We start from the raw sequence: 24921 nt of genomic DNA on the forward strand, positions 1-24921 counted from the left end.
AATTGTTAACTGCTTCTCAGTTCAACTCTTATGTAGGATTCTCCACAGAGAAATCCATATAACGCCTCACAAATGGACTCATGGTAGAACTAAACAAGAAAAATTAAACTGTGACCTTTTCAAAGCCTTTGATCACTAAACTCTACTCATCAGATTAAACTTTTATTGCATTATTGACATCTCTACAGCATGAATGGAGTCTTACCTTCACAACAGAAAGCAGAATGTCACATTGACAGACTGTGTCACAGTAATAAAACCATTCTGAGACTGGGGGAACATAACATTTTGGGTCCCACAATGATCAGTGATGGGTTCACATAATTGTACAAGTACTCTTCCAATGTTTCTAAAGGGTGGTTAAAAACTTTGATGTTGCTGATGACATAAGTATACTGTAATACTCTTCTCAAGCTAGATCTGTCACTCTGTTATAGGCTAGTTGAGAGTAATCGACATATACACCAAGTGGAGTGAGTGCTATCCCTACTGCAAGGCATACGAGGAGTGTTATTAATGGTGAATGCTCAGCAACAGCAGCATCTGACTTTATACTTGCCCACTTGAAATATGAGTCAGTATTGGTGCACTTGTTGCATATTAAAAACCAATGTTGCACATTGAGATTATTATTGGGAAGCAATTCTTACAAATTTTTAATAGTACTGCTTACATTTTCTCCTGGTGTGAATAATAATTATTTACCATTGGCATCAGCATCTATATCAAAACACAACTTTTGTGTATTTATTTGTTGTTTTATATTCTTCCAAAAGGACATCAATAATAATTGTACATGACAGGCCTTCCTGTATATTCAAAACATTGCCCATATTAAAAACGGCATACTGTCTTTGCAATACAGATGCTGAACTGAAATTAAAGACTCAAAAAATATATACATGAGAGAGAGACAAATAGATGAAGTTTACATGTCTAAAAGGAAGTGTCACTCACCACCACCTGCATTTGGCACACTTTTTGTCCATAGATTCTATTTCACATGTGAAAGTTCTAGAAATTTATAGTTTTCTAATTGAAAAGTAAACTTTTACAAAATTATTTATTTTTGGAGTCTACTATTTTATTGTTATGAAATGGTATTTGTATTCTGAAACTTACATTGTAATTTATTATGCAAAATTCCAGAAAACAAAACTTTTGTTTCTTTATTTATTCCAGAAAACAAAACTTTTGTTTCTTTATTTATTCCAGAAAACAAAACTTTTGTTTCTTTATTTACAAACTGATTTTGATGATTTTTCTTTAAATTTAACATGTTAGATTCAGAAGATATGTAATTAAGTACTGAACAATAAGCTCATTTCAGAAACTTCTAAATAAAGTCTTCATAATTTTGGAGATGTTTCTCATTAAGTGTCCACCAGAAAAGAAAAACAAATGATTGTTTGCATCAATAACACATACTTTTACCCTTTTCAGTTTCAAACTGAATTATTAATAATAATAATGAAATGATGAACTTCTGTGGAATAAAACATTCTTACACAACATTTGAACTAATTTTCTCCTGAATTACTAAACTAAAAATGTAAAATCAAAAAATGGAAAATCCAGGATAGAATGTAACAATATTATGAAAAGGATAGTTGCTACTCACCATATAGCAGAGATGCGAAGTTGCAGATAAGATACAATTAGTGCTTGGTATCATACATTTCATATTCATAATTTATCCACTCCTTTTATGCTTTACAACCTGATGACTAGTTGGACAGTTGAAATATTGTTGAAATATTGTGTCAGCTTGACTTGAAGATCCAGCTCCAAACCCAAGAAGAGTGTCACAAGATATTTTGCTGGGAAAGCTTATTAAGTCACATAAAGATACTAGTGAAAGATCTAAACATAGTCTTAGCAGAAACAGCTGAGATAATAACTGAACTGATCTACAACTGGTTCACAGCAAGACGATTGTCTTAATACTTAGAAAGACTCATATTATGCTATTTCAGAGATACATTAATGATGTGCTAGCACAGAAGTAGACATTATTGAACATACACCAGATGTAGCAAATGTGCAAAATTCCTTGTCAACCATCTGGATAACATGTTATATCAGAGTGATCACATAGATAAACTAACCAAAAAGCTCAGTTCTGCATGTTTTACTCTTAGAAATACCACCCATTACATGAAGCTGAAAATATGAGTGTCGGGTTATTTTGCATATATTTCACCTATGTTCTTTCTGCCTTGTGGGATCATCTTCTGGAGCAATGCAACTAAAGTCAGGAAAGTCTTTCAGAAGCTTTTGATTGTGTATACCACAAAATATTATTAGAAAACATTAAATGTTCTGGTATAAGGGGGAAAGGGGCAGATAACATAAAATCATTCATGGAAAATGAGAGCAGTGTGTAAAAATAAAACAAAATGTGAACAACACTATTACAAATGGTTGCTCAAATTTGTCTTTGTTAAATATGTTGTACATATAGAAAGAGCCTGGAGATACAAGAAGATATCAGATAGATTATATAATTGTAAGAGAGAGCTTTAGGAACCAGGTTTTAAAATGTAAGACATTTTCAGGGGCAGATTTGGACTCTTACCACAATCTATTGGTTATGAACTGTAGATTAAAACTGAAGAAACTGCAGAAAGGTGGGAATTTAAGGAGATGGGACGTGGATAAACTGACTAAACCAGAGGTTGTACAGAGTTCCAGGGAGAGCATAAGGGAACAATTGACAGGAATGGGGGAAAGAAATACAGTAGAGAAGAATGGGTAGCTTTGAGGGATGAAATAGTGAAGGCAGCAGAGGATCAAGTAGGTAAAAAGATGAGGGGTAATAGTAATCCTTGGGTAACAGAAGAAATATTGAATTTAACTGATGAAAGGAGAAAATATAAAAATGCAGTAAATGAAGCAGGCAAAAAGGAATACAAACGTCTCAAAAATGAGATTGACAGGAAGTGGAAAATGGCTAAGCAGGCATGGCTAGAGGACAAATGTAAGGATGTAGAGGCTTATCTCACTAGGGGTAAGGTATATACTGCCTACAGGAAAATTAAAGAGACCTTTGGAGAAAAGAGAACCACTTGTATGAATATCAAGAGCTCAGATTGAAAACCAGTTCTAAGCAAAGAAGGGAAAGCAGAAAGATGGAAGAAGTATATAGAGGATCTATACAAGAGCGATGTTCTAGAGGACAATATTATGGAACTGTAAGAGGATGCAGATGAAGATGAAATAGGAGATATGATACTGCGTGAAGAGTTTGACAGAGCACTGAAAGACCTAATTTGAAACAAGGCCCCGGGAGTAGACAACATTCCGTTACAATTACTGACAGCCTTGGGAGATCCAGTCCTGACAAAACTCTACCATCTGGTGAGCAAGATGTATGAGACAGGCAAAATATCCTCAGACTGCAAGAAGAATATAATAATTCCAATCCCAAAGAAAGCAAGTGTTGACAGATGTGAAAATTACTGAACTGTCAGTTTAATAAGTCACAGCTGCAAAATACTAACACAAATTTCTTGCAGACGAATGGAAAAACTGGTAGAAGCCAACCTCGGGGAAGATCAGTTTGGATTCCATAGAAATACTGGAACACATGAGGCAGTACTGACCCTGCAACTTATCTTAGAAAATAGATTAAGGAATGTTGACTGGAATACTCTCTTCCAAATTCTGAAGGTGGCAGGGGTAAAATACAGGGAGCAAAAGGCTATTTACAATTTGTACAGAAACCAGATGGCAGTTATAAGAGTCGAGGGGCACGAAAGGGAAGCAGTGGTTGGGGAGGGAGTGAGACAGGGTTGTAGCCTCTCCCCAATGTTATTCAATCTCTATATTGAGCAAGCAGTAAAGGAAACAAAATAAAAATTCAGAGTGGGCATTAAAATCCATGGAGAAGAAATAAAAAATTTGAGGTTTGCTGATGACATTGTAATTCTGTCAGAGACAGCAAAGGACTTGGAAGAGCAGTTGAACGGAATGGACAGTGTCTTGAAAGGAGGATATAAGATGAACATCAACAAAAGCAAAACGAGGATAATGGAATGTAATCAAATTAAGTCAGGTGATAATGAGGGAATTAGATTAGGAAATGAGACACTTAAAGTAGTAAATGAGATTTGCTATTTGGGGAGCAAAATATCTGGTTATGGTCAAAGTAGGGGAAATATAAAATGTAGACTGGCAATGGCAAGGAAAGCGTTTCTGAAGAAGAAGAATTTGTTAACATCGAGTATAGATTTAAGTGTCAGGAAGTCGTTTCTGAAAGTATTTGTATGGAGTGTAGCCATGTGTGGAAGTGAAACATTGATGATAAACAGTTTGGACAAGAAGAGAATAGAAGCTTTTGAAATGTGGTGCTACAGAAGAATGCTGAAGATCAGATGGGTAGATCACATAACTAATGAGGAGGTATTGAATAGAATTGGGGAGAAGAGGAGTTTGTGGCACAACTTGAATAGAAGAAGGGATCCGTTGGTAGGACATGTTCTTAGGCCTCAAGGGATCACTAATTTAGTATTGGAGAGCAGTGTGGAGGGTTAAAAATTGTAGGGGGAGACCAAGAGATGAATGCACTAAGCAGATTCAGATGGATGTAGGTTGCAGTAAGTACTGGGAGATGAAGAAGCTTGCACAGGATAGAGTAGCATGGAGAGCTGCATCAAACCAGTCTCAGGGCTGAAGACCACAACAACAACAAATATGGAGTGGTTCAAGGATTAGTGCTGGGACCACTACTTTTTTATGATAAATGTAAATGATGTGCTTAAAATAGTGGGTGGAAATGCTGTCATATATGCAGATGACACTTATTTGTTATAAGTAGTATTTCAACAGACGACTTACAAAAGGATGCTCCTCTAAATGCTGCCTTGAAAGCAGATGACACTTCATTTGTTATAAGTAGTATGTGTCTTACATCTACATCTACACTCTGCAAACCACCATGAGTTGCATGGCAGAGGGTATGTCCCATTAGGGTTTCTGCCTTCTTTGTTCATGTATGGTGCATGGGAAGTATGATTGTTTGATGCTGCTGTGCCTGCAGTAATTATTCTAGTCTTATCCTCACAATCCCTATGTGAGTGATACATAGAGGGTTGTAGTATATTCCTAGAGTAATCATTTAAAGCTGGTTCTCGAAACTTTGTTAATAGTCTTTCTCAGGATAGTGTACATATGTCTTTAAGAGTCTTTCAGTTCAGCCCCTTCCACAGATTAAACAACCTGTGACTACTTGTGCTGCCCTTCTCTGTATACATTCAATATCTCCTGTTGGTCCTATCAGGAACAGGTCCGACACACTTCAGCAACATTCTAGAACTGGTTGTGTGAGTGATTTGTAAGCAATCTCCTTTGTAGACTGATTGCACTTTCCCAGCATTCTACCAATAAATCAAAGTCTGACACCTGCTTTACCAACGACTGAACTTATGTGACCATTCCATTTCATATCCCTACAAAGTATAACACCCAGAATGAGATTTTCACTCTGCAGCAGAGTGTGCGCTGATATGAAACTTCCTGGCAGATTAAAACTGTGTGCTGGACTGAGTCTCGAACTCAGGACCTTTGCCTTTCGCGGGCAAGTGCTCTACCAACTGAGCTACCCAAGCACGGCTCATGCCCTGTCCTCACAGCTCTACTTCTGCCAGTATCTTGTCTCCTACCTTCCAAACTTTACAGAAGCTCTCCTGCAAACCCAGGTTTTTTTTGTATTAATATTGTCTGCAAGGTCATTAATATACAACGTGAACAGCAAGGATCTCCACATACTTCCCCGGGGCACATCTGAAGTTCTTCTAGATCTAATGATGATTCTCCATCCAAGATAACATGCTGTGTCCTTCTTACCAAAAAGTCCTCAGTCCAGACACAAATTTCACATGATATGCCATATATTCATACATTTGGCAATAAGTGTAGGTGTGGTACTGAGTGAAATGCTTTTTGGAAATCAAAAAATACAGTATCTTTCTGATTGCCTTGCTCCAAAGATTTCAGTATGTCATGTGTGAAAAGTGCAAGTTGTGTTTCACATGATCGATGTTTTTGAAATCCAGCTGGTTGGCATTGAGTAGATCATTCTGTTCAAGATACCTCATTATGTTTGAACTCAGAATATCTCCTAACATTCTATAACAAATCAATATCAAGGATATTGGATGGTAGTTTTGCAGAACACTTCTATTATCCTTCTTGTGGACAGGTGTGATCTGTGCCTTTTCTCAAGAACTGGTCATGGATTTTTGTTTGATTGATCTACAATATAGATCATAGTTAGAATAGGGCTAACTCAGCTGAAAATTCAGTATGGGGATTCAATCGGACCCTGGAGCTTTGTTCAATTTTAACAATTTGAGCTATTTCTCAACACCACTGATAGTAATACTTACTTCATTCATCGTTTCAGTGATACAAGGATTAAATTGTGGTAATTCTCCTGGGTTTTCCTATGTAAAGGAACATTTGAAAAGAGTGTTCAGCATTTCAGCTTTTTCTTTGCAACCCTCAATTTCAGTTCCTGTCTCATTTACTAGGGACTGGACGCTAACTTGGTTCCCCTAACAGCCTTACACATATGTCCAGAGTTTCTTTGGGTTCTGTGATAGATCACTTGACAATATTCTGCTACAGTAGTCATTGAAGGAATCATGCATTGCTCTGATGACAACCAAATGCGTTTCATTCAGTATCTCTCTGTCTGTAGCCTATGTTTTATTTTACATTATTATGCAGCAATCTCTGTTTCTTTAGAAGTTTCTTTACAGTGACTGTGTACCATGGAGGTTCCCTTCCATTATGAACCATTCTACTGGGTACGTATCTGTCCAGTGCATGGTCAACTATTCTTTTAAATGTGATCCAGAGTTCCTCTATATGCTTCTGCACTGTGCTGAGAGTTTCAAGTTCCACATTGATATAAGACGCTATTTTTTATGTAGTTTACTGTACAAAATTCCAGAACTTTCTCCACAAAATTTTTCTGTGCTTCTCTTTTACTTATTGTGGATGTTATCCTTTGAAATAGTCTCCTCCACAATTGGTACACTACTCCCAATGCTGTTCCCACTTCCGGAAGCAGTCTTGGTATGCCTCTTTCTGGATAGCACAAAGTGCCACCTGAGAATTTTCTTTCCATCTCGTCCATCATTGCAAATCTTCACCTTTTCAACAGTGGTTTCAGCTTTTAGCCAAGTCTGAAGAATACAGAGGATGAGGCAGCACAGTGTTTTCATTTATTGTACATTAGTCACGCACCAAAAGGGATGAACATGTGGGTGGGTTATTGTGTTTCAAGAGCCATGAATTGTCTCACCACATTTCAGGCATTTCCTTCTAACATTTTCTTGCAGGCATTGCAACACATGCCAGTGGTAGCATCAATTGACAGTCTGTCCCTGTGGCATGAATTCATGATGAACTAATTCTTCAAAGTTAAAGAAAACTTGAGCTGACCTGACGAGATATTTTTTGGTCTTGGAGAACTTTCTCTGACCCATTGTGAAGACTGAACCTTGATCTCAACATCATAACCATAGATCCACATCTCTTCATCAGTTATGATTCCCTTAAGGAATATCTTGTTCTCATTTATGTGATCCAAAAGCTCTCCACAGGTTGCGAGGCAAAGGTTTTTCAGTCTTGACTCGTGAGCCATGTGACGAACGTTGGGGCAACATGATGCATTCCAAGATGCTGTGTCAGGACTTCATAACATGATCCAACTGAAATGTTACATTCTTCTGCAATCTCTTGGAAGTCAATTTTGATTGTCACACACAATTTCATTGATATCCTGACATGAGCACTGTCAGTAAACATCAAAGGACATCCTGAATAAGGGTCAACCTTAACTTTCATCTGACCATTTTTAAATCATGTGAACCATTTGTTACACCGAGTACAGCTTAAGCACTCATCACCGTAGACTCCCTGCATCATTTGGTGTGTCTCTGTAAGGGTTTCTTGAGTTTCACATAAAATTTAATCCAGGCACATTGCTCCTCTAACTCTGTCATTTTGAAGTTTGCAAACTGTTGACACAATGTTCTACTCATATACACAATGTAACACTCAATACAGCACTGAACAATAACTATCAGACATGCAATAATGAAACTTCCAGCAGATTCACATTAAACACAGGTGGGTGCAGGGATGCCAACTGCACTTCATTCCAACACCCCATTGGTGCAAAATTATCACAACCACTTCATGGTCACTGATACCAGTTTTGATGTGGACATCCTCAATGATATCAGATCTGTATGTTGCCATTAAATCCAACATATTTCCATCATGAGTGGGGTTCCTAACTATCTGTTACAGGTAGTTTTCAGAGGAGGCATTTAGTAAAGGTTCACAGGATGTCTTGCCACACCCGCCACTAACAAAACTAATTTTCCCAATTAATTGGTGGATGATTAAAGTCTCCACTAACAATTATAGTATGATTGGGGAACTTGATATGAGGTTTTCTCTAAAGTTTTCGGTTACATTGGGAGATGAGTCTGGTGGGCAACAGGAGGATCCAATTATCATTTTATGCCCATCCCCGATACTGAGTCTTGCCAAACAGTCTCACATGCAGCTTCAATTTTTAGCTCAGTGGATTTGATTTTCTTGTCTACTGCGACAAATACACCACTAACATTTCCCATTTGCCTATTTTTACCATATACACTTAAATTTTCCCCAAAAATCTCACAACTACCAATTTCAAGTTTCAGCCAGCTTTCTGCACCTAGTATTATGTGAGCTTCACTGCTTTTCGTAAATGACTCAAACTCTGGCACTTTGTTGTTGTTTGCTTTGGCAGTTTACCATCAGGATTTTAATACTCTGACCTGTGCGAGGCATTTCTTTCAATCTTACCCTGATATTTCAGAGTGTCCTACAGCTATCATTATCTGGACTGCATGGATAGTCAAGTGATCCAAAACCCCTAGTGTGCACCCCAAACATAGTCAGCTATCTGAGTAGCAGCCTCTAATGTGTAGTGCACACCTTACCCATTTAGGGAGACACTGCAGTTCTCAGCTCCATGGTGCAAGACCAGGAAGTAGCAGCTTAGGTTGTCATAGAACTTTTGAAGTCTCTGGTTCAGTCCTTGCACTTGTCTCAGAACCAAAGGGAACAATGTGGCAAGTTGTGAACTTCATTGAACCTTCACGTGCAAAGCTGGTCTTCTCAACCTATTCTGGCAGTCACTGGAATGACCCCCTCAGAGCCCAGCCAGCTGGCACCATTTGTTCCAGCGGGCACCACAGTCTGCAGTTTCACCCTGTTCTGTCAGTGGTTGCTAGAGTAGCCTGTTCAAACATGCTGAATGAGGCCCCCAGACATACACACTGAGTGCACCTAGTGTCCTGTCCCTTGCTGCCATTTCCCTAAGGGATACCATCATTCACTGTATGTTTAAACTGCTAATGATTAATAGACCCCTACCCTTTTGCATTTTCCTCCTTCTGATTCCAGACAAAACCAATTTCCCCAAAATGGGTGAATCAATCCCACTGGCTAAGTTTCAGTTTCAGTGAAAGGCAGCACCTCAAACTTGTTGGTTAGGGGGTCAGTACAACACCCTGAGTCCTGCCTCGTCCTCGTCCACCCTCTACAGGACACCTAGGTCTACTATTGATATGCCAGTTTCAGCCAAGTGGATGAGTAATGACAGATCCTGTGCTTTCTGCAGAGGGGACAGGATTTACAGGAGAGGATAGCCCTTGAGGTACCACTTATATAGGTATCACAGATACACGGCTCTCCGGAGCTCTTCCAACACATCAATTTGTAGCAGCTGCCAATCATTTGACAGTAGTCAGAGCAATTTCCAGCTGCTTATGGACATCAACCAATTCATCCCATGTTCTAGAACAACATTCACAATGGGGCTGGATTATGGCTCGTGCAGTGCATTACAAGGCAGTGAACAAATAACTTTAAATTAAGCTCACTGATTTTTAATCTCTTAAGCTAAATATTTGCTAATTCCCTATAAGAATTGAAGCAAATACATAACACGAGATTTCTATAAGGGCAACACAAAAACCTGTGGTAAATCTTACTGGTTTCTTAAAACATTTTGATGTTAATTATAGTTGTCAGCAAACTCAAAAACAGAGTTAGTTTATGATTAATGCAGATAATGTATAGGGCTACTCTTCTTTAGGGGAAAACTCAATGTAATGTAATATCTTAGTTAGAAAATCTAATACAACAACTAAATCACAAATGCCGATATTCAAATTTGTCCATACAGTGTAAAAGCATACCTCAAAGCAAAAAATTAATGTAATGGTTATTATGTAACTGTGCAAATATGTAAAAAACTTTCAGACAGGATAAAGTGACTTTTGTAATTATGTATGTATATCAACATTTTTTTGGATGTTTGTATTTTAGACCCTCTTTTAGAAAAAAATCAGTCATTTTACTTATGTATGCATGTAGTTATGAATTTTTGAAATTTGCAATTCATCAAACTTGCTGTAAATCATCTGTAAACCAGTTCAATACCATTGTGCAGAATTGTCCACAGACATACATAAATAAATGAAAATAGGCACATGAATTCTATCAATTTTTTGCAGTCAGATGTTAGATTATTTCCTTTATTATTATTGTTATTTCTTTCCTTTCTCAGATGTTATGTTTGGTTAAAAATGGAAAGTGATGCGGACCTTGATCAAGCTTGACTTCCTTTTACTGTGCAGTATATGTTACATTGCATTTATGAACTTTCGGGTAATTGATGATGTATCAATAATTATAGTTTTCTGTAGTTGTATATATACGTTTGGATGTAGCTGTATTGTGTTGATGTACTGGTGGATATTGTGTGGTATGACTCCTGTAGTTGATAGTATAATTGGTATAATGTCAACTTTATCCTGATGCCACATGTCCTTGACTACCTCAGCCAGTTGGATGTATTTTTCAATTTTTTTTCTCCTGTTTTCTTCTGTATATTTGTTGTATTGGGTATGGATATTTCGATTAGTTGTGTTAATTTCTTCTTTTTATTGGTGAGTATGATGTCAGGTTTGTTATGTGGTGTTGTTTTATCTGTTATAATGGTTCTGATCCAGTATAATTTGTATTCATCATTCTCCAGTACATTTTGTGGTGCATACTTGTATATGGGAACATATTGTTTCATTAGTTTATGTTGTATGGCAAGTTGTTGATGTATTATTTTTGCTACATTGTCATGTCTTCTGGTGTATTTTGTATTTGCTAGTATTGTACATCCGCTTGTGATGTGATCTACTATTTCTATTTATTGTTTGCAAAGCCTGCATTTATATGTTGTGGTATTGGGAGCTTTAATAATATGCTTGCTGTAATATCTGGTGTTTATTGTTTGATCCTGTATAGCAATCATGAATCCTAACGACTCACTGTACATATTGCCTTTTCTTAGCCATGTGCTGGATGCATCGTGATCGATGTGTGGCTGTGTTAGATGATACGGGTGCATACCATGTAGTGTTTTCTTTTTCCAATTTACTTTCTTTGTATCTGTTGATGTTATGTGATCTAAGGGTTGTAGAAGTGGTTATGAAATTGCAATGGTGCAGCCGATGTATTTATATGAGTGATTGCTTTGTGTATTTTGCTAGTTTCTGCTCGTTCTATAAAGAATTTTCTTAAATTGTCTACCTGTCCATAATGTAGGTTTTTTTATGTCGATAAATCCCCTTCCTCCTTCCTTTCTGCTTAATGTGAATCTTTCTGTTGCTGAATGTATGTGATGTATTCTATATTTGTGGCATTGTGATCATGTAAGTGTATTGAGTGCTTCTAGTTCTGTGTTACTCCATTTCACTACTCCAAATGAATATGTCAATATTGGTGTAGCGTAAGTATTTACAGCTTTTGTCTTGTTTCTTGCTGTCAGTTCTGTTTTCAGTATTTTTGTCAGTCTTTGTCTATATTTTTCTTTTAGGTCTTCTTTAATATTTGTATTATCTATTCCTATTTTTTGCCTGTATCCTAGATATTTATAGGCATCTGTTTTTTCCATCGCTTCTATGCAGTCGCTGTGGTTATCCAATAAGTAATCTTCTTGTTTAGTGTGTTTTCCCTTGACTATGCTATTTTTCTTACATTTGTCTGTTGTGAAAGCCATATTTATATCATTGCTGAATACTTCTGTTATCTTTAGTAATTGGTTGAGTTGTTGATTTGTTTCTGCCAGTAGTTTTAGATCATCCATGTATAGCAAATGTGTGATTTTATGTTGATATGTTCCAGTAATATTATATCCATAATTTGTATTATTTAGCATGTTGGATAGTGGGTTCAGAGCAAGGCAGAACCAGAAAGGACTTAATGAGTCTCCTTGGTATATTATACCTTAATCTGTATTGGCTGTGATGTGATATTATTTGAATTTATTTGGATGTTAAGTGTGGTTTTCCAATTTTTCATTACTATGTTTAGGAACTGTATCAATTTAGGATCTACTTTGTATATTTCCAGTGTCTGTAGTAACCATGAGTGGGGTACACTATCAAAAGCTTTTTGGTAATCAATGTATGCGTAGTGTAGCAACCTTTGTTTAGTTTCAGCTTGATATGTCACCTCTGCATCTATTATCAGTTGCTTTTTACGTCCTCTTGCTCCTTTGCAACAGCCTTTTGTTCTTCATTTATAATTTTGTTCTGTGTTGTATGTGTCATTAATTTCTGTGTAATGACTGAAGTTAATATTTTGTATATTGTTGGTAGGCATGTTATGGAGCGATATTTTGCTGGGTTTGCTGTGTCTGCTTGATCTTTAGGTTTCAGATAAGTTATTCATTGTATAAGTGTATCAGGGACTCTGTATGGGTCTGCAATGTGACTGTTAAATAATTTAGTTAGATGTGAATGTGTTGAGGTGAACTTCTTTAACCAGAAATTTGCTATTTTATCATTTCCAGGGGCTTTCCAATTGTGCGTAGAATTAATTGCTCGGGTGACTTCATGTTGCAAAATTATTACTTCAGGCATTTGTGGTATCATCTTGTATGTGTCTGTTTCTGCTTGTATCCACCGTGCATGTCTGTTATGTTGTACCGAGTTTGACCATATGTTGCTCCAGAAGTGTTCCATGCCTGTTAAGTTTGGTGGATTGTCTATTTTAATGTGTGTGTTATCTATTGTCTAATAAAATTTCTTTTGGCTTGTATTGAATGTTTGGTTTTGTTTCCTTCTCTAAGTCATTTGGCCAATGCTTGTAATTTCTGCTTCTTTTCATCTAATTGCTCTATCGCTTCTTGTTGTGAGATTTTACCTAACCTTTTTCATTTTTTGTCTGGTATTTCATTTCTTATAAATTGTGTTAGCTGTCTCATGTCTTTTCTCAGTTTTTCTATTCTGATCTGTAGCCTGTGTTGCCATGCTGGTTTTGTGGGTTTCTTCTGTGTGTTGGTTGGTTCTGATCTCTGCCTAGCGTGTATATTTAGTGTACTGAGTGCTCCTATATAAACCAGTAGTTGTAACTCTTCCATAGTTGTATTTTCATTTATTTTGTTGTGTATGATTGTGTTGATAGTTGTTATTGTTGTTTTGACTTGTGGGTTTATTTGGGGGTCTATGCAAGAATGGTCTAATGTCTGTATTTGTGTCTTTGTATTCTATATATGTCAGCTGAAATTTTTCTTCTATATCCAACATGTGTGTCACTTTGTGTTCTATTTGGGCTTGTTCTGGTGGCTGTCTTAAGATTTTGTTTTCCTCTGATTGTTTAATTGATGCGTGTTGTTCTTTGTTTGTTTGCTCTGGGATGTTTGAATCCATTACTGTATTTTCTTCTCCTTCTGATTGCACCTTATTTTGTTCCAGCATTTGTTGTACTTGTTGTTTGATGTTTTCTAATTCTGACTGGGGTATCCTGTTATTTTTGATTATTACACGGATCTGATCAGCTAGTCATTGTTCTGTTAAAAATTTTAGTTCTGGGTATCTGGTAATAAATGTTATGTATACTTGTGATCTGTATCCAGCTGTGATGGTTCCTAAGTTTGTTGCTTGGTAATAACAGAACATGAGGTGTTGGTTAACTTCATCTGACCATCTCATCCTCTGTCTTTGTTTTCCTTCTAGAGTGGTTGCAGGAAGCATATCCTGCAAAATACCTCTATTTGGATTTAAATCATTTTCCGTGTGGCTAGCAGTGTCGTTACCATTGTGGACGGGCATAGGGTTCAAGCGTCATCCCCGACCATGACAGCACTTGTCCGAGGCTTCATTAGTTCTGTCCTGAACCAACTAATCACACTAAAAGGGGGGTTAGCCCTATTAGTGGTTTGTTCTTTTCGTCACCTTTTACGACTGGCAGAACATACCGGAGGCCTATTCTTTTCCTGGGCCTTCACGGGGTTTATTATTATTATTATTATTATTATTATTTCTTTCCTTTCTCAGATGTTCTGTCTGGTTAAAAATGGAAAGTGATGCAGACCTTGATCAAGTGTGACTTCCTTTTAACTGTACGGTATATGTTACATTGCATTTAGGAACTGTGGGTTATTGAACATGTATCAATAATTAAGATTTCTGTAGTTGTATATAATTATTATTATTATTATTGATTATTATTATTACTATTATTAAATTTCAGGCTACCAATAGTGCAGGGAGGAACTATATCATTTTTGGTTCCTACACTTGCTATTTTGAGCCTTCCAACATGGAAGTGTCCGTCAGAAGAATTCATTACTTCTTTAAGTCCTGATGAACGGCAAGAACTTTGGCAAGTTCGAATGAGAGAGCTTTCTGGTGCAATAGCAGTATCTGCCTTGGTACAAGTTTTTATTGGTTATTTTGGTAAGTTATGTTTTTTATAAATGAAAAAATGTTTTTTTGTTATATTCTTGTCTGTGTGTGTTGTATATTGAAAGATTTAAATTTGAGATAATAACTAGTTTCATTCCCAGACCTAACTTACTACCAACAGTAGCACTTTAATACAGTAGCTGCTCTCAGTCTAAGATTCAATGGATGAATGAACCTGACTTACAAGTAATATGTTCTACACTAAATGCTCGTTCTATTGGGAAACATTGTCTGAGGTGAACTTGCAGCCATACATGGGTAGAATAAATACTTAATAGGTGATGTTAAACTGTGACCACACACACAGAGTGACCTTCAGTATAAGTGGACAACCCCCCCCCCCCCCCCCCCCCCCACTATCAAGTGCCAAAGGCCTCCTCAGACGGTGGATGAGTGCATAGGGCATAGGGCACCCTCTTTCTATTGGAGTGGAAAACTGCCTCTAAAGGAGGAGCAGCCACTAGATGTCCAGTGGCATAACGATCAAGAAGGCAAGTGGAGACCACCTGATTAAAATCCAATGATTGCAACATGAAAAGGCAAGAAATGAAAAATGTCATGCTGCGCAATACGAGTAATTATCAGCATCAGTTTATGTCCAGTGCAAACAATGTGATATGTGTGACCTGCAGCACAGAAGTGAATGATCAGGCTCTGCATGGTCAATTTACTACTGGTCCACTGAAGACAGACTAATTTCACAAATGTAAAGCAATAGCTACATGGAATGTCAGTGGGTTACTTCAGAAAGGGAAACTTCACACTGTGGAACAAGAATTACAGAAGTATCAAAGTGACAGCTTTGGCTTGTCAGAAACTCACTGGAAAGGCTGTGGACATTTTGAAATGGAGAATCATGTCTTATACTTTGCCAGGGCAGATGTTACTGGTCAGAATGGAATCACATTTCTTGTCAACCAGCATACGGCCCAATGTGTTGAGACATACAGATCCATCAACAAGAGAATATTGATGTTCATCCTCAACACCAAACCTTATAAATTATGTCTTATCCAGGTAAATCTACCCACCATTGTTTTGGATGACCAAGAAATTGAAGACTTCTATGCAAACAAAGAAGACACCATTACAGCCCTACAATAATGGGGAATTATGATTATTTTGAGATATTTCAATATGACCGTCAGAACTATTTAAATGGAAAACCACTTGTGAGAGATTGTGAGACAATATGGCCTCAGATTACACAATGAATGATGCAACTGATTGCTACTGTTTGCAACAGACAACAACTTTTCCATAATGAACACCTTGTTTAAACATGACAAACATCATTTCTTTATGCGGACCTCCCCAAATGGACATTACGAGAACCACATTGACTAATCCTTGTTGAAAAGAGATGGAAACCTCTTTCCACAGAGTCAAAACAAAACCTAGTGCTGAATGCAGATATGATCACTGTCTACTGTGGCCCTACCTGAAAATTAAGTTGAGTAAACCACTGACTAAAATAAAGTAAAAAAGGCTGAAAACCCCTGATCCAATAACCTTCCAAGAAGTACTTTGAAGCTCTGGACCACCTGACCTAGACGGAAACTGTGACATAACTGGGATGAGGGCCAGAAAATGGGTCACAGATGCAGTAAACAAGATCACAAAAATGCAAAGATTAATATCACAGTGAAGCAACAACACTAGATGCCGAACTAAGCTTTGGCTCTGATTGGAAGATAACTTAACATCCAACTCACAGATCCAGAACAACAAGAACAACTTGTGAAAAATATGAATAACAGAATTAAACATGCTTGCAGGAAAGACAAGAATAACAATATTAAGGAAATTTGCCTAGAGCTAGAGGCACATGTAATGGAGAATGACAGTTCACAGCTATACAACAAGTTGAAATACTTGGTGAGGGAGCTTTCAGCCAGGACTCAGATTATCAAAGATGACCAAGGGAATATCGTCACAGACACAAAAGGCATTGCCAAAGTATGGAGAGATTACTGTGGCAAGCTGTTCACTGAATACTGCAACCAATGTCAAGGTAAGAGAACACGACAGACACTGAACTAGCAACCCTTAGAGAAGAAGTAGATCATGCTCTGGGGCACCAGACCAGGAGACAATTGTTACTGAAATCCTAAAAAGCATGGGTAACCTGGGTGTGGACACCCTGCATAGGCTGTGTCAGGAGATCTGGATGTCTGGAAACTGGCCAGACAAATCATGCCACTCCATTTTCATAACACTCTTCAAGAAAAGTGCACCACTTGACTGTGAGAACTATCAAATGATAGTCCTATTCTCCCATACCAGTGAAATCAAGCTCACTATATTGAATGAGAGGCTGAAGATCATCTTACTTTAACAAATGTCAGATGAACAAACTGAGTTTATTCCAGGCAATGGAACCCCTTGAACAGATCATCCTTGTTGTTACTGATGTCAAAGGGACATTTTTTAGATTAGAATCAGCATTCAGGCACCTGGTCTTGAAAGAAGCAAAAATAGCAGAATGGTCCCACAGAATGCTTAAAAATGCACAAAAAGTATGGTTAGCTTACGAGGTCTGTTCAAAAAATTCCAGTACATTCAAAATTTTGTGCCAATGGTGTGTTGGAGCAAAATGCAGTTGTCATCCCTGCACATGCCAGTGTTTAATTTTTAACTGCTGAAAGTTTCATTTTTGTAAGCCTGTTAGTTATTGCTCAGTGCTATTTTGAGTAGAATGTTGTCTCTCACTGTTTACGAATTTCAAGATGGCAGAGTTAGACAAGCAATGCGTCAGTATTACATTTTGTGTGGAGCACAAGAAGCGCTTTACAGAGACACACAAAATGATGCAGGAAGCCTATGGTGATGAGTGCTTAAGCCATACTTGGTGTTACGAATGGATCACATAGTTTAAAAATGGCCAGACAGAAGTCAAAGATGGCACTTGTTCAGGATGCCCTTTGACATCTACCGATGATGCTCATGTCAAGAAATTCAATGAAATTGTGCATGCTAGTCACAGACTGACTGTCTGAGAGATTGCAGAAGAATATAATATTTCAGCTGGATCATGTCATGAAATCCTGATTCAGTATCTTGGAGCGCATTGTGCTGCCACCAAATTCATACCACAGTTCATGAATCAAGACCAAAAAGACCTTCACCTCGCAATCTGTGAAGAGATTTTAGATCACACAAATGAGAATGAGATGTTCCTTAAGAGAATCATAACTGATGATGAGATTTGGATTTATGGTTATGATGTTGAGACCAAGGTTCAATCCTCACAATGGGTCAGGAAAGGTTCTCCAAGACCGAGAAAAGCACACTGGGTTAGGTCAAATGTCAAAGCCACGTTTCCTTTGACTTTGAAGTATAAGTTCATCATGAATGTGTGCCAAAAGAACAAACTGTTAATCAATGGTATTATCAGGACTTGTTGTGGCACCTGTGAGAAAGAAATGACCTGAAATGTGGTGAGACAATTCATGGCTCTTGCATCACAATAATGCACCCACACATTTACCCCTGTTGATGCGTGACTATTGCATAAAAAATTAAAGCTCTGTGCTGCCTCATCCTCCATACTCTCCAGACCTGACCCCTGCAGACTTTTATTTTCAAGGGTGAAAACCCCATTCAAAGGACAAAGATTTGCAATGATAGCCAAGATAAAAGAAAACTTGCAGATGGCACTTTGCATGATCCAGCGAGAGGCGTACCAAGACTGCTTCCAGAAGTCGAAACACCTTTTAGTTATTGATACACAGTTCCAAATGTTGAGCATAGAAAAATTTTATGGACAGAGTTTCAGAATTTTCTGAACAGGTCTCATATTTCATCAAAATATTAGAGGATTGTTTTATTTCATCAAAATATTAGAGGATTGAGTAATAAGGTAGAAGAGCTTTCTGTCTATTTGGAAAATTTAGAAAGTTCTGAAAAGATAGACTTCATGTGCCTGTCTGAGCACTACATGATCACATGGATAGAAAAAGTTACATATGAAAGATTACACTATTGCAGCTTACTCATACGGAACTAACATAGCGAAAGGAGGAATTGTTACGTGTATTAAGACAGAACACAAGTTCAAAAAAATTTGAGACAAGAAGATTTTTTAGTGATCGACACATATAAGTGTGCACTTGTGAATTACTACTAAAAAACAGTTCACTTGTAATTGTAACTATACACAGATCGTCACTGGGAAATTTTGAACTGTTATGAGGAATCTGGATTCCTTACTGTGCTACCTGTCAGCAGCAAGCAGTGGGTAGTCTGTGGTGACTTCAGTGTAGATTTTCGAAAGAATTCTGATAAGCAAAATGATCAGGAAACCTTATTTGGCTCCTACAATTTGTTGTCAGTAATTAAATTTCCAACAAGGATGGATAAAGACAATAGGAGCCTAATAGATAATGTTTTATTTGATGATGCTCAAGGAAAGAAAATAACTGTTTACCCAGGAACAAATGTCCTCTCTGATCATGATGCACATTTAATTAGGATAAATAACATAGTGCCTTACAGCATGGCTACTAATCGTTGGTAATCAGTTAGAATAATTAATTACTCCAGGATAAATGTTTTTAAGAATAGTTTACAGGAGATGACTTGGGATGTAATTAATAGTGAACCAAATTCTAACATAAAATTTCATCTATTACATGATAAATTTACACCATTATTTGAAAATAGCTTTTCACATAAGCTAATGAGAAAGGACACTAAAAGGCTATTAAAAAATAATGGGTCACTAGATGAATTAAGTATCTTGTGAAAGTAAAAGGGAAATGTATCGTTTGGCAAAAACAAGTAGGGACCCTACAGTAGTTGCACACTACAAAAACTACTCAATATTACTAAGAAAGGCTATTAAAAAATCAAGGAATGTGAACATAATGTCAGAAATCAGTACTTCTGGAAACAGACTTACGGCAGCCAAAATCTCTCAAACAAACAGAAGCTAAACGATGTCAAAGTTAGAGTGAAGCGTTCAGTGAATTCGAAAGTAAAATTCTATGTACCGACTTGACAGAAAATCCTCGGAAGTTCTGGTCTTACGTTAAATCAGTAAGTGGCTCGAAACAGCATATCCAGACACTCCGGGATGATGATGGCATTGAAACAGAGGATGACATGCGTAAAGCTGAAATACTAAACACCTTTTTCCAAAGCTGTTTCACAGAGGAAGACCGCACTGCAGTTCCTTCTCTAAATCCTCACACAAATGAAAAAATGGCTGACATCGAAATAAGTGTCCAAGGAATAGAAAAGCAACTGGAATCACTCAACAGAGGAAAGTCCACTGGACCTGACGGGATACCAATTTGATTCTACACAGAGTACGCGAAAGAACTTGCCCCCCTTCTAACAGCTGTGTACTGCAAGTCTCTAGAGGAATGGAAGGTTCCAAATGATTGGAAAAGAGCACAGGTAGTCCCAGTCTTCAAGAAGGGTCGTCGAGCAGATGCGGAAAACTATAGACCTATATCTCTGACTTTGATCTGTTGTAGAATTTTAGAACATGTTTTTTGCTCGAGTATCATGTCATTTTTGGAAACCCAGAATCTGCTATGTAGGAATCAACATGGATTCCAGAAACAGCGATCGTGTGAGACCCAACTCACTTTATTTGTTCATGAGACCCAGAAAATATTAGATACAGGCTCCCAGGTAGATGCTATTTTTCTTGACTTCCGGAAGGCGTTCGATACAGTTCCGCACTGTCGCCTGATAAACAAAGTAAGAGCCTACGGAATATCAGACCAGCTGTGTGGCTGGATTGAAGAGTTTTTAGCAAACAGAACACAGCATGTTGTTATCAATGGAGAGACGTCTACAGACGTTAAAGTAACCTCTAGCATGCCACAGGGGAGTGTTATGGGACCATTGCTTTTCACAATATATATAAATGACCTAGTAGATAGTGTTGGAAGTTCCATGCGGCTTTTCGCGGATGATGCTGTAGTATACAGAGAAGTTGCAGCATTAGAAAATTGTAGCGAAATGCAGGAAGATCTGCAGTGGATAGGCACTTGGTGCAGGGAGTGGCAACTGACCCTTAACATAGACAAATGTAATGTATTGCGAATACATAGAAAGAAGGATCCTTTATTGTATGATTATATGATAGTGGAACAAACACTGGTAGCAGTTACTTCTGTAAAATATCTGGGAGTATGCGTGCGGAATGATTTGAAGTGGAATGATCATATAAAATTAATTGTTGGTAAGGCGGGTACCAGGTTGAGATTCATTGGGAGAGTCCTTAGAAAATGTAGTCCATCAACAAAGGAGGTGGCTTACAAAACACTCGTTCGACCTATACCTGAGTATTGCTCATCAGTGTGGGATCCGTACCAGATCAGGTTGACAGAGGAGATAGAGAAGATCCAAAGAAGAGTGGCGCATTTCGTCACAGGGTTATTTGGTAACCGTGATAGCGTTACGGAGATGTTTAACAAACTCAAGTGGCAGACTCTGCAAGAGAGGCGCTCTGCATCGCGGTGTAACTTGCTCGCCAGGTTTCAAGAGGGTGCGTTTCTGGTAGAGGTATCGAATATATTGCTTCCCCCTACTTATACCTCCCGAGGAGATCACGAATCTAAAATTAGAGAGATTAGAGTGCACACGGAGGCTTTTAGACAGTTGTTCTTCCTGCAAACCATACGCGACTGGAACAGGAAAGGGAGGTAATGACAGTGGCATGTAAAGTGCCCTCTGCCACACACCGTTGGGTGGCTTGCGGAGTATAAATGTAGATGTAGATGTAGAAGTAGAATGTAGTGAAATGAGAGACAGAACAATCAGCCACAGAAGAAGACAACTTCTCTATTGAACTGAATGCAAGTGCTGTAAATGATGTGTCACAGATAGCAGATGAATTAATAATCATTTCTCAAATATAGTAGGAAGCATAGGGACAAAAAGTTCAAGAGCAAAATCACAGCAGTATGTTGAAAATGTAATTCTCATGCAATTCAGTCATATGAATGTATCACCAACTTTTCCTTCTGAAGTTAAGAAAATGATCTCTCAAAAATAAAACCTCATCAGGTTTTGATGGAGTTTCCAATAGAGTACTAAAGATTGGTTCCCATGTAATAAACTCACTCTTATGTGAAATGTGTAATTTATCTCTAAATCAAGGCATTTTTCCAGAATATCCCTCTTTAAGTATGGCGAGAAGAAAGATGTCAATAATTACTGATCTCTTTCACTCCTGACACCAGTCTCCAAAATTTTGACAGGGTGATGTATTCTAGAATAGTATCTCAACTTAGCAACAATAGTAACCTTAGAAAATCACAGTTTGGGTTTCAGAAGTGTTGCTCTGCTGAGAACACCATTTACATGTTCACTCTCCAGATTTCACAAGCATTAAATAATAAAATGGCACTGGTTAGTATTTTCTGTGACATCTCTAAAGCATTTGGCTATGTGAATCACAGTATTCTTCTAAATATATTGATATTTTGTGGGATTGATGGCGTAGCCATCCAACAAATAATGTCATATCTAACCAAAAGAATGCAAAAAGTTGTACTTAGTAGTTCAAGCAATATAGTCCAGGGACATAATTCTGACTCAGAAGAAATCACGTATGGGATTCCCCAAGGTTCAACCTTAGGTCCACTACTGGTCCTCATATATGTAAACAATCTTCTGTCTAATATACAACAATTAGTACTTTTTGCAAGTGACACTAATATTGTAATCAATCCAAGTATATATACAGAAACAGATAAAATGGTAAATAAAATTCTTAAAAGTATCAGTGACTGATTTTCTGTGAATGGTCTCACCCTTAATTTAAAAAAGACACAACATATTCAGTTCTGCATATCTAGGGGTACTACACCAATGATAAGTGTAACACATGATGAAGAAATAAGAAATAGGGGGAAACTTCAGAATTCCTAGGGGTACAGAGAGGTGAGAATTTAAATTGGAAAAACACATTTTGGAACTCCTAAAACAACTTAGTTCAGGCACATTTGTGCTTAGAATCATTAAAAACCTTGGATGGAGACAAATTGGTAAGTTTATATATTTTGCATGTTTTCATTTGATAATGTCATATGGAATAATGTTCTGGGGTAACTCATCCTGAAAAAAGAACCTCTTCATTGCACAAAAAGGTGTTGTAAGAACAATATGTGATGCTGACTCATGATTGTCTTGCAGATATCTGTTTAAGGAATTGAGCATTCTGATTACTTCTTCACAGTATATTTACTCCCACATGAAGTTTGTGGTAAATAATCCACTACAGTTCAAAAAGGACAATGATGTACATAATTACAATGTCAGAAGGAAAAATGACATTCATTACTCCACATAAGGTCATCTTTAGCACAAAATAGGGTGCACAATGCTGCAACAAAAATTTTTGATCACTTAGCCAGTGATGAAATGATATGATATAAAATGTCTGGCAGACAGCAAAGAAAAATTGGAAAACAAACTGAGTAGCTTCTCCTTGACAACTCTTGTATTCGATAGAACATTTCTGTTACTGTGATGCCTAAAAGGTGGCAGGTAGGAATTACTAATTCACATCTCTATATCTTTTCTCATCCTGTAATAAAAAAATGAAAATAAAAAAACTTAGAAATGTTTGGAATGTAACTGTACAAATTAATTTACAACATGAATGCAAAATGTCTCATTCCACATCATTACAATCTATCATGTAAAATGATTCATGGAACACGTAACTAACTAGCTAACTAACTAATCTTAAAGCTCTCCACCCCTCCTCTTTCCTGGATCTCCCAGTCTCCCCCTTCACTGTGTCCCACATTGTTTTCATTTTTCGGCTGATACAATCGGCTGATGTAATGACAACTAAAAGATGTGGCAGTGAAATGGGTTATTTTAAACCTCTACCAGCAATTCAAATTTATTTGTAGTGATATAAAAGAAATACAATATGAATTTACAATGTTTGCAATTTGAAATACCTATCACTTGAAAATGACACCACATTGGTGGCCACCATTCTGCTTCACAAACTGGAATTTGATTAATTTCCTCTCATGTTTGATCCTGCAATTGCTGGATGGTGTGTGGTTTGTTCTCACCAGAAGATCTGAGGTTTTTAATGACCTTGAATTAAGAAATCACTCACTGAAAGGTCAGGGAATCTTGCGAGGCTAGAAAACGTCCCAGTTCTTGGAGATGAGATGACTGGGAAAGCTGTAGCATGTTAATGGAATGCCACAAGGTATGGCATGTAGCCCCATCTTGCTGGAAGAATGTGACTGCAGTTACAGAAGATCAGCAGTCTGCCTCAGTAGGAAGTGGTTTAATATGTGAACATTAGAGTAACAATATTGTTGCAATTGTCTTCAAAAACAGAAGGCCCTGTGATTCCAAATGATGATACACTGCAGCAGTTCCTTCTACACTGCTGAAGAGTATTTTCACAGAAACTCTTAAAATTAGTGTGTTAGGATATAGTATAATTAATATTAGTATTACAATACTACAAAGACTTGTTAAGTTAATTCATTTTATTGTGCTGTACTTAAATAAAATATACACCAATGACATCTTTCTGCATCCCAGAAATGTCTCTGTAAGGAGTCCATGAAATAAAATTCACATAACATAATGTAATTTGTGCTCGAAAAGCCTTCAGTTTAGTCTCTCACACAGTTAATGAAAAAGCTATGGCTTCACAGAAACCTACTGTTTATTTAATTATATTTTTCAGATTTTTTCTTCTAGTACCTCATATTTAACATTTACATGAGAATTATGGTTACTGTTAAAGGATAGGTTATTATGTACTACAAAACATTATATATATATGCAAGAAGGAATGAGTTTGGTTTTAGAAGCAGAGTGTATTTTATTGTTCTTTACACTGCAGGCACATCTTACTGTGGTAACTTTTTGTCTTTTTCTTTAAGTTTTATGGTTCCTTGTTTACTCACATTCTTCTCATTATAAATTTTCCTAACTGCGTCCGCCTGCTTGGCTGAGTGGTAACATGCTTGTATCCCATGCAGCAAGCCCGGGTTTGATTACCGGCCGGGTTGTAGATTTTCTCCCCTCGTGGACTGGGTGTTGTGTTGTCCTCATCATCATTTCATCCTCATCACTGGTACGCAAGTCACCC

At 37.4% G+C, this 24921-nt stretch overlaps 1 protein-coding gene across 3 annotated transcripts in view; it reads left to right on the plus strand.

Moving 5' to 3' along the window:
• LOC124595018 (solute carrier family 23 member 2) overlaps positions 1–24921 on the plus strand; it is a 227995-nt gene that overhangs the window by 151598 nt on the left and 51476 nt on the right. For all 3 annotated transcript variants that reach the window (XR_006978172.1, XM_047133568.1, XM_047133569.1), the window contains one exon: positions 14608–14813. Coding sequence is in view for 2 of the 3 variants with exons in the window: in XM_047133568.1 (XP_046989524.1) it covers positions 14608–14813 (206 nt within the window). In the remaining variant the exon portion in view is untranslated. The remainder of the gene's footprint in view (positions 1–14607; positions 14814–24921) is intronic.

This window comes from Schistocerca americana, chromosome 2, assembly GCF_021461395.2.
Source record: "Schistocerca americana isolate TAMUIC-IGC-003095 chromosome 2, iqSchAmer2.1, whole genome shotgun sequence".
NCBI lineage: Eukaryota > Metazoa > Arthropoda > Insecta > Orthoptera > Acrididae > Schistocerca > Schistocerca americana.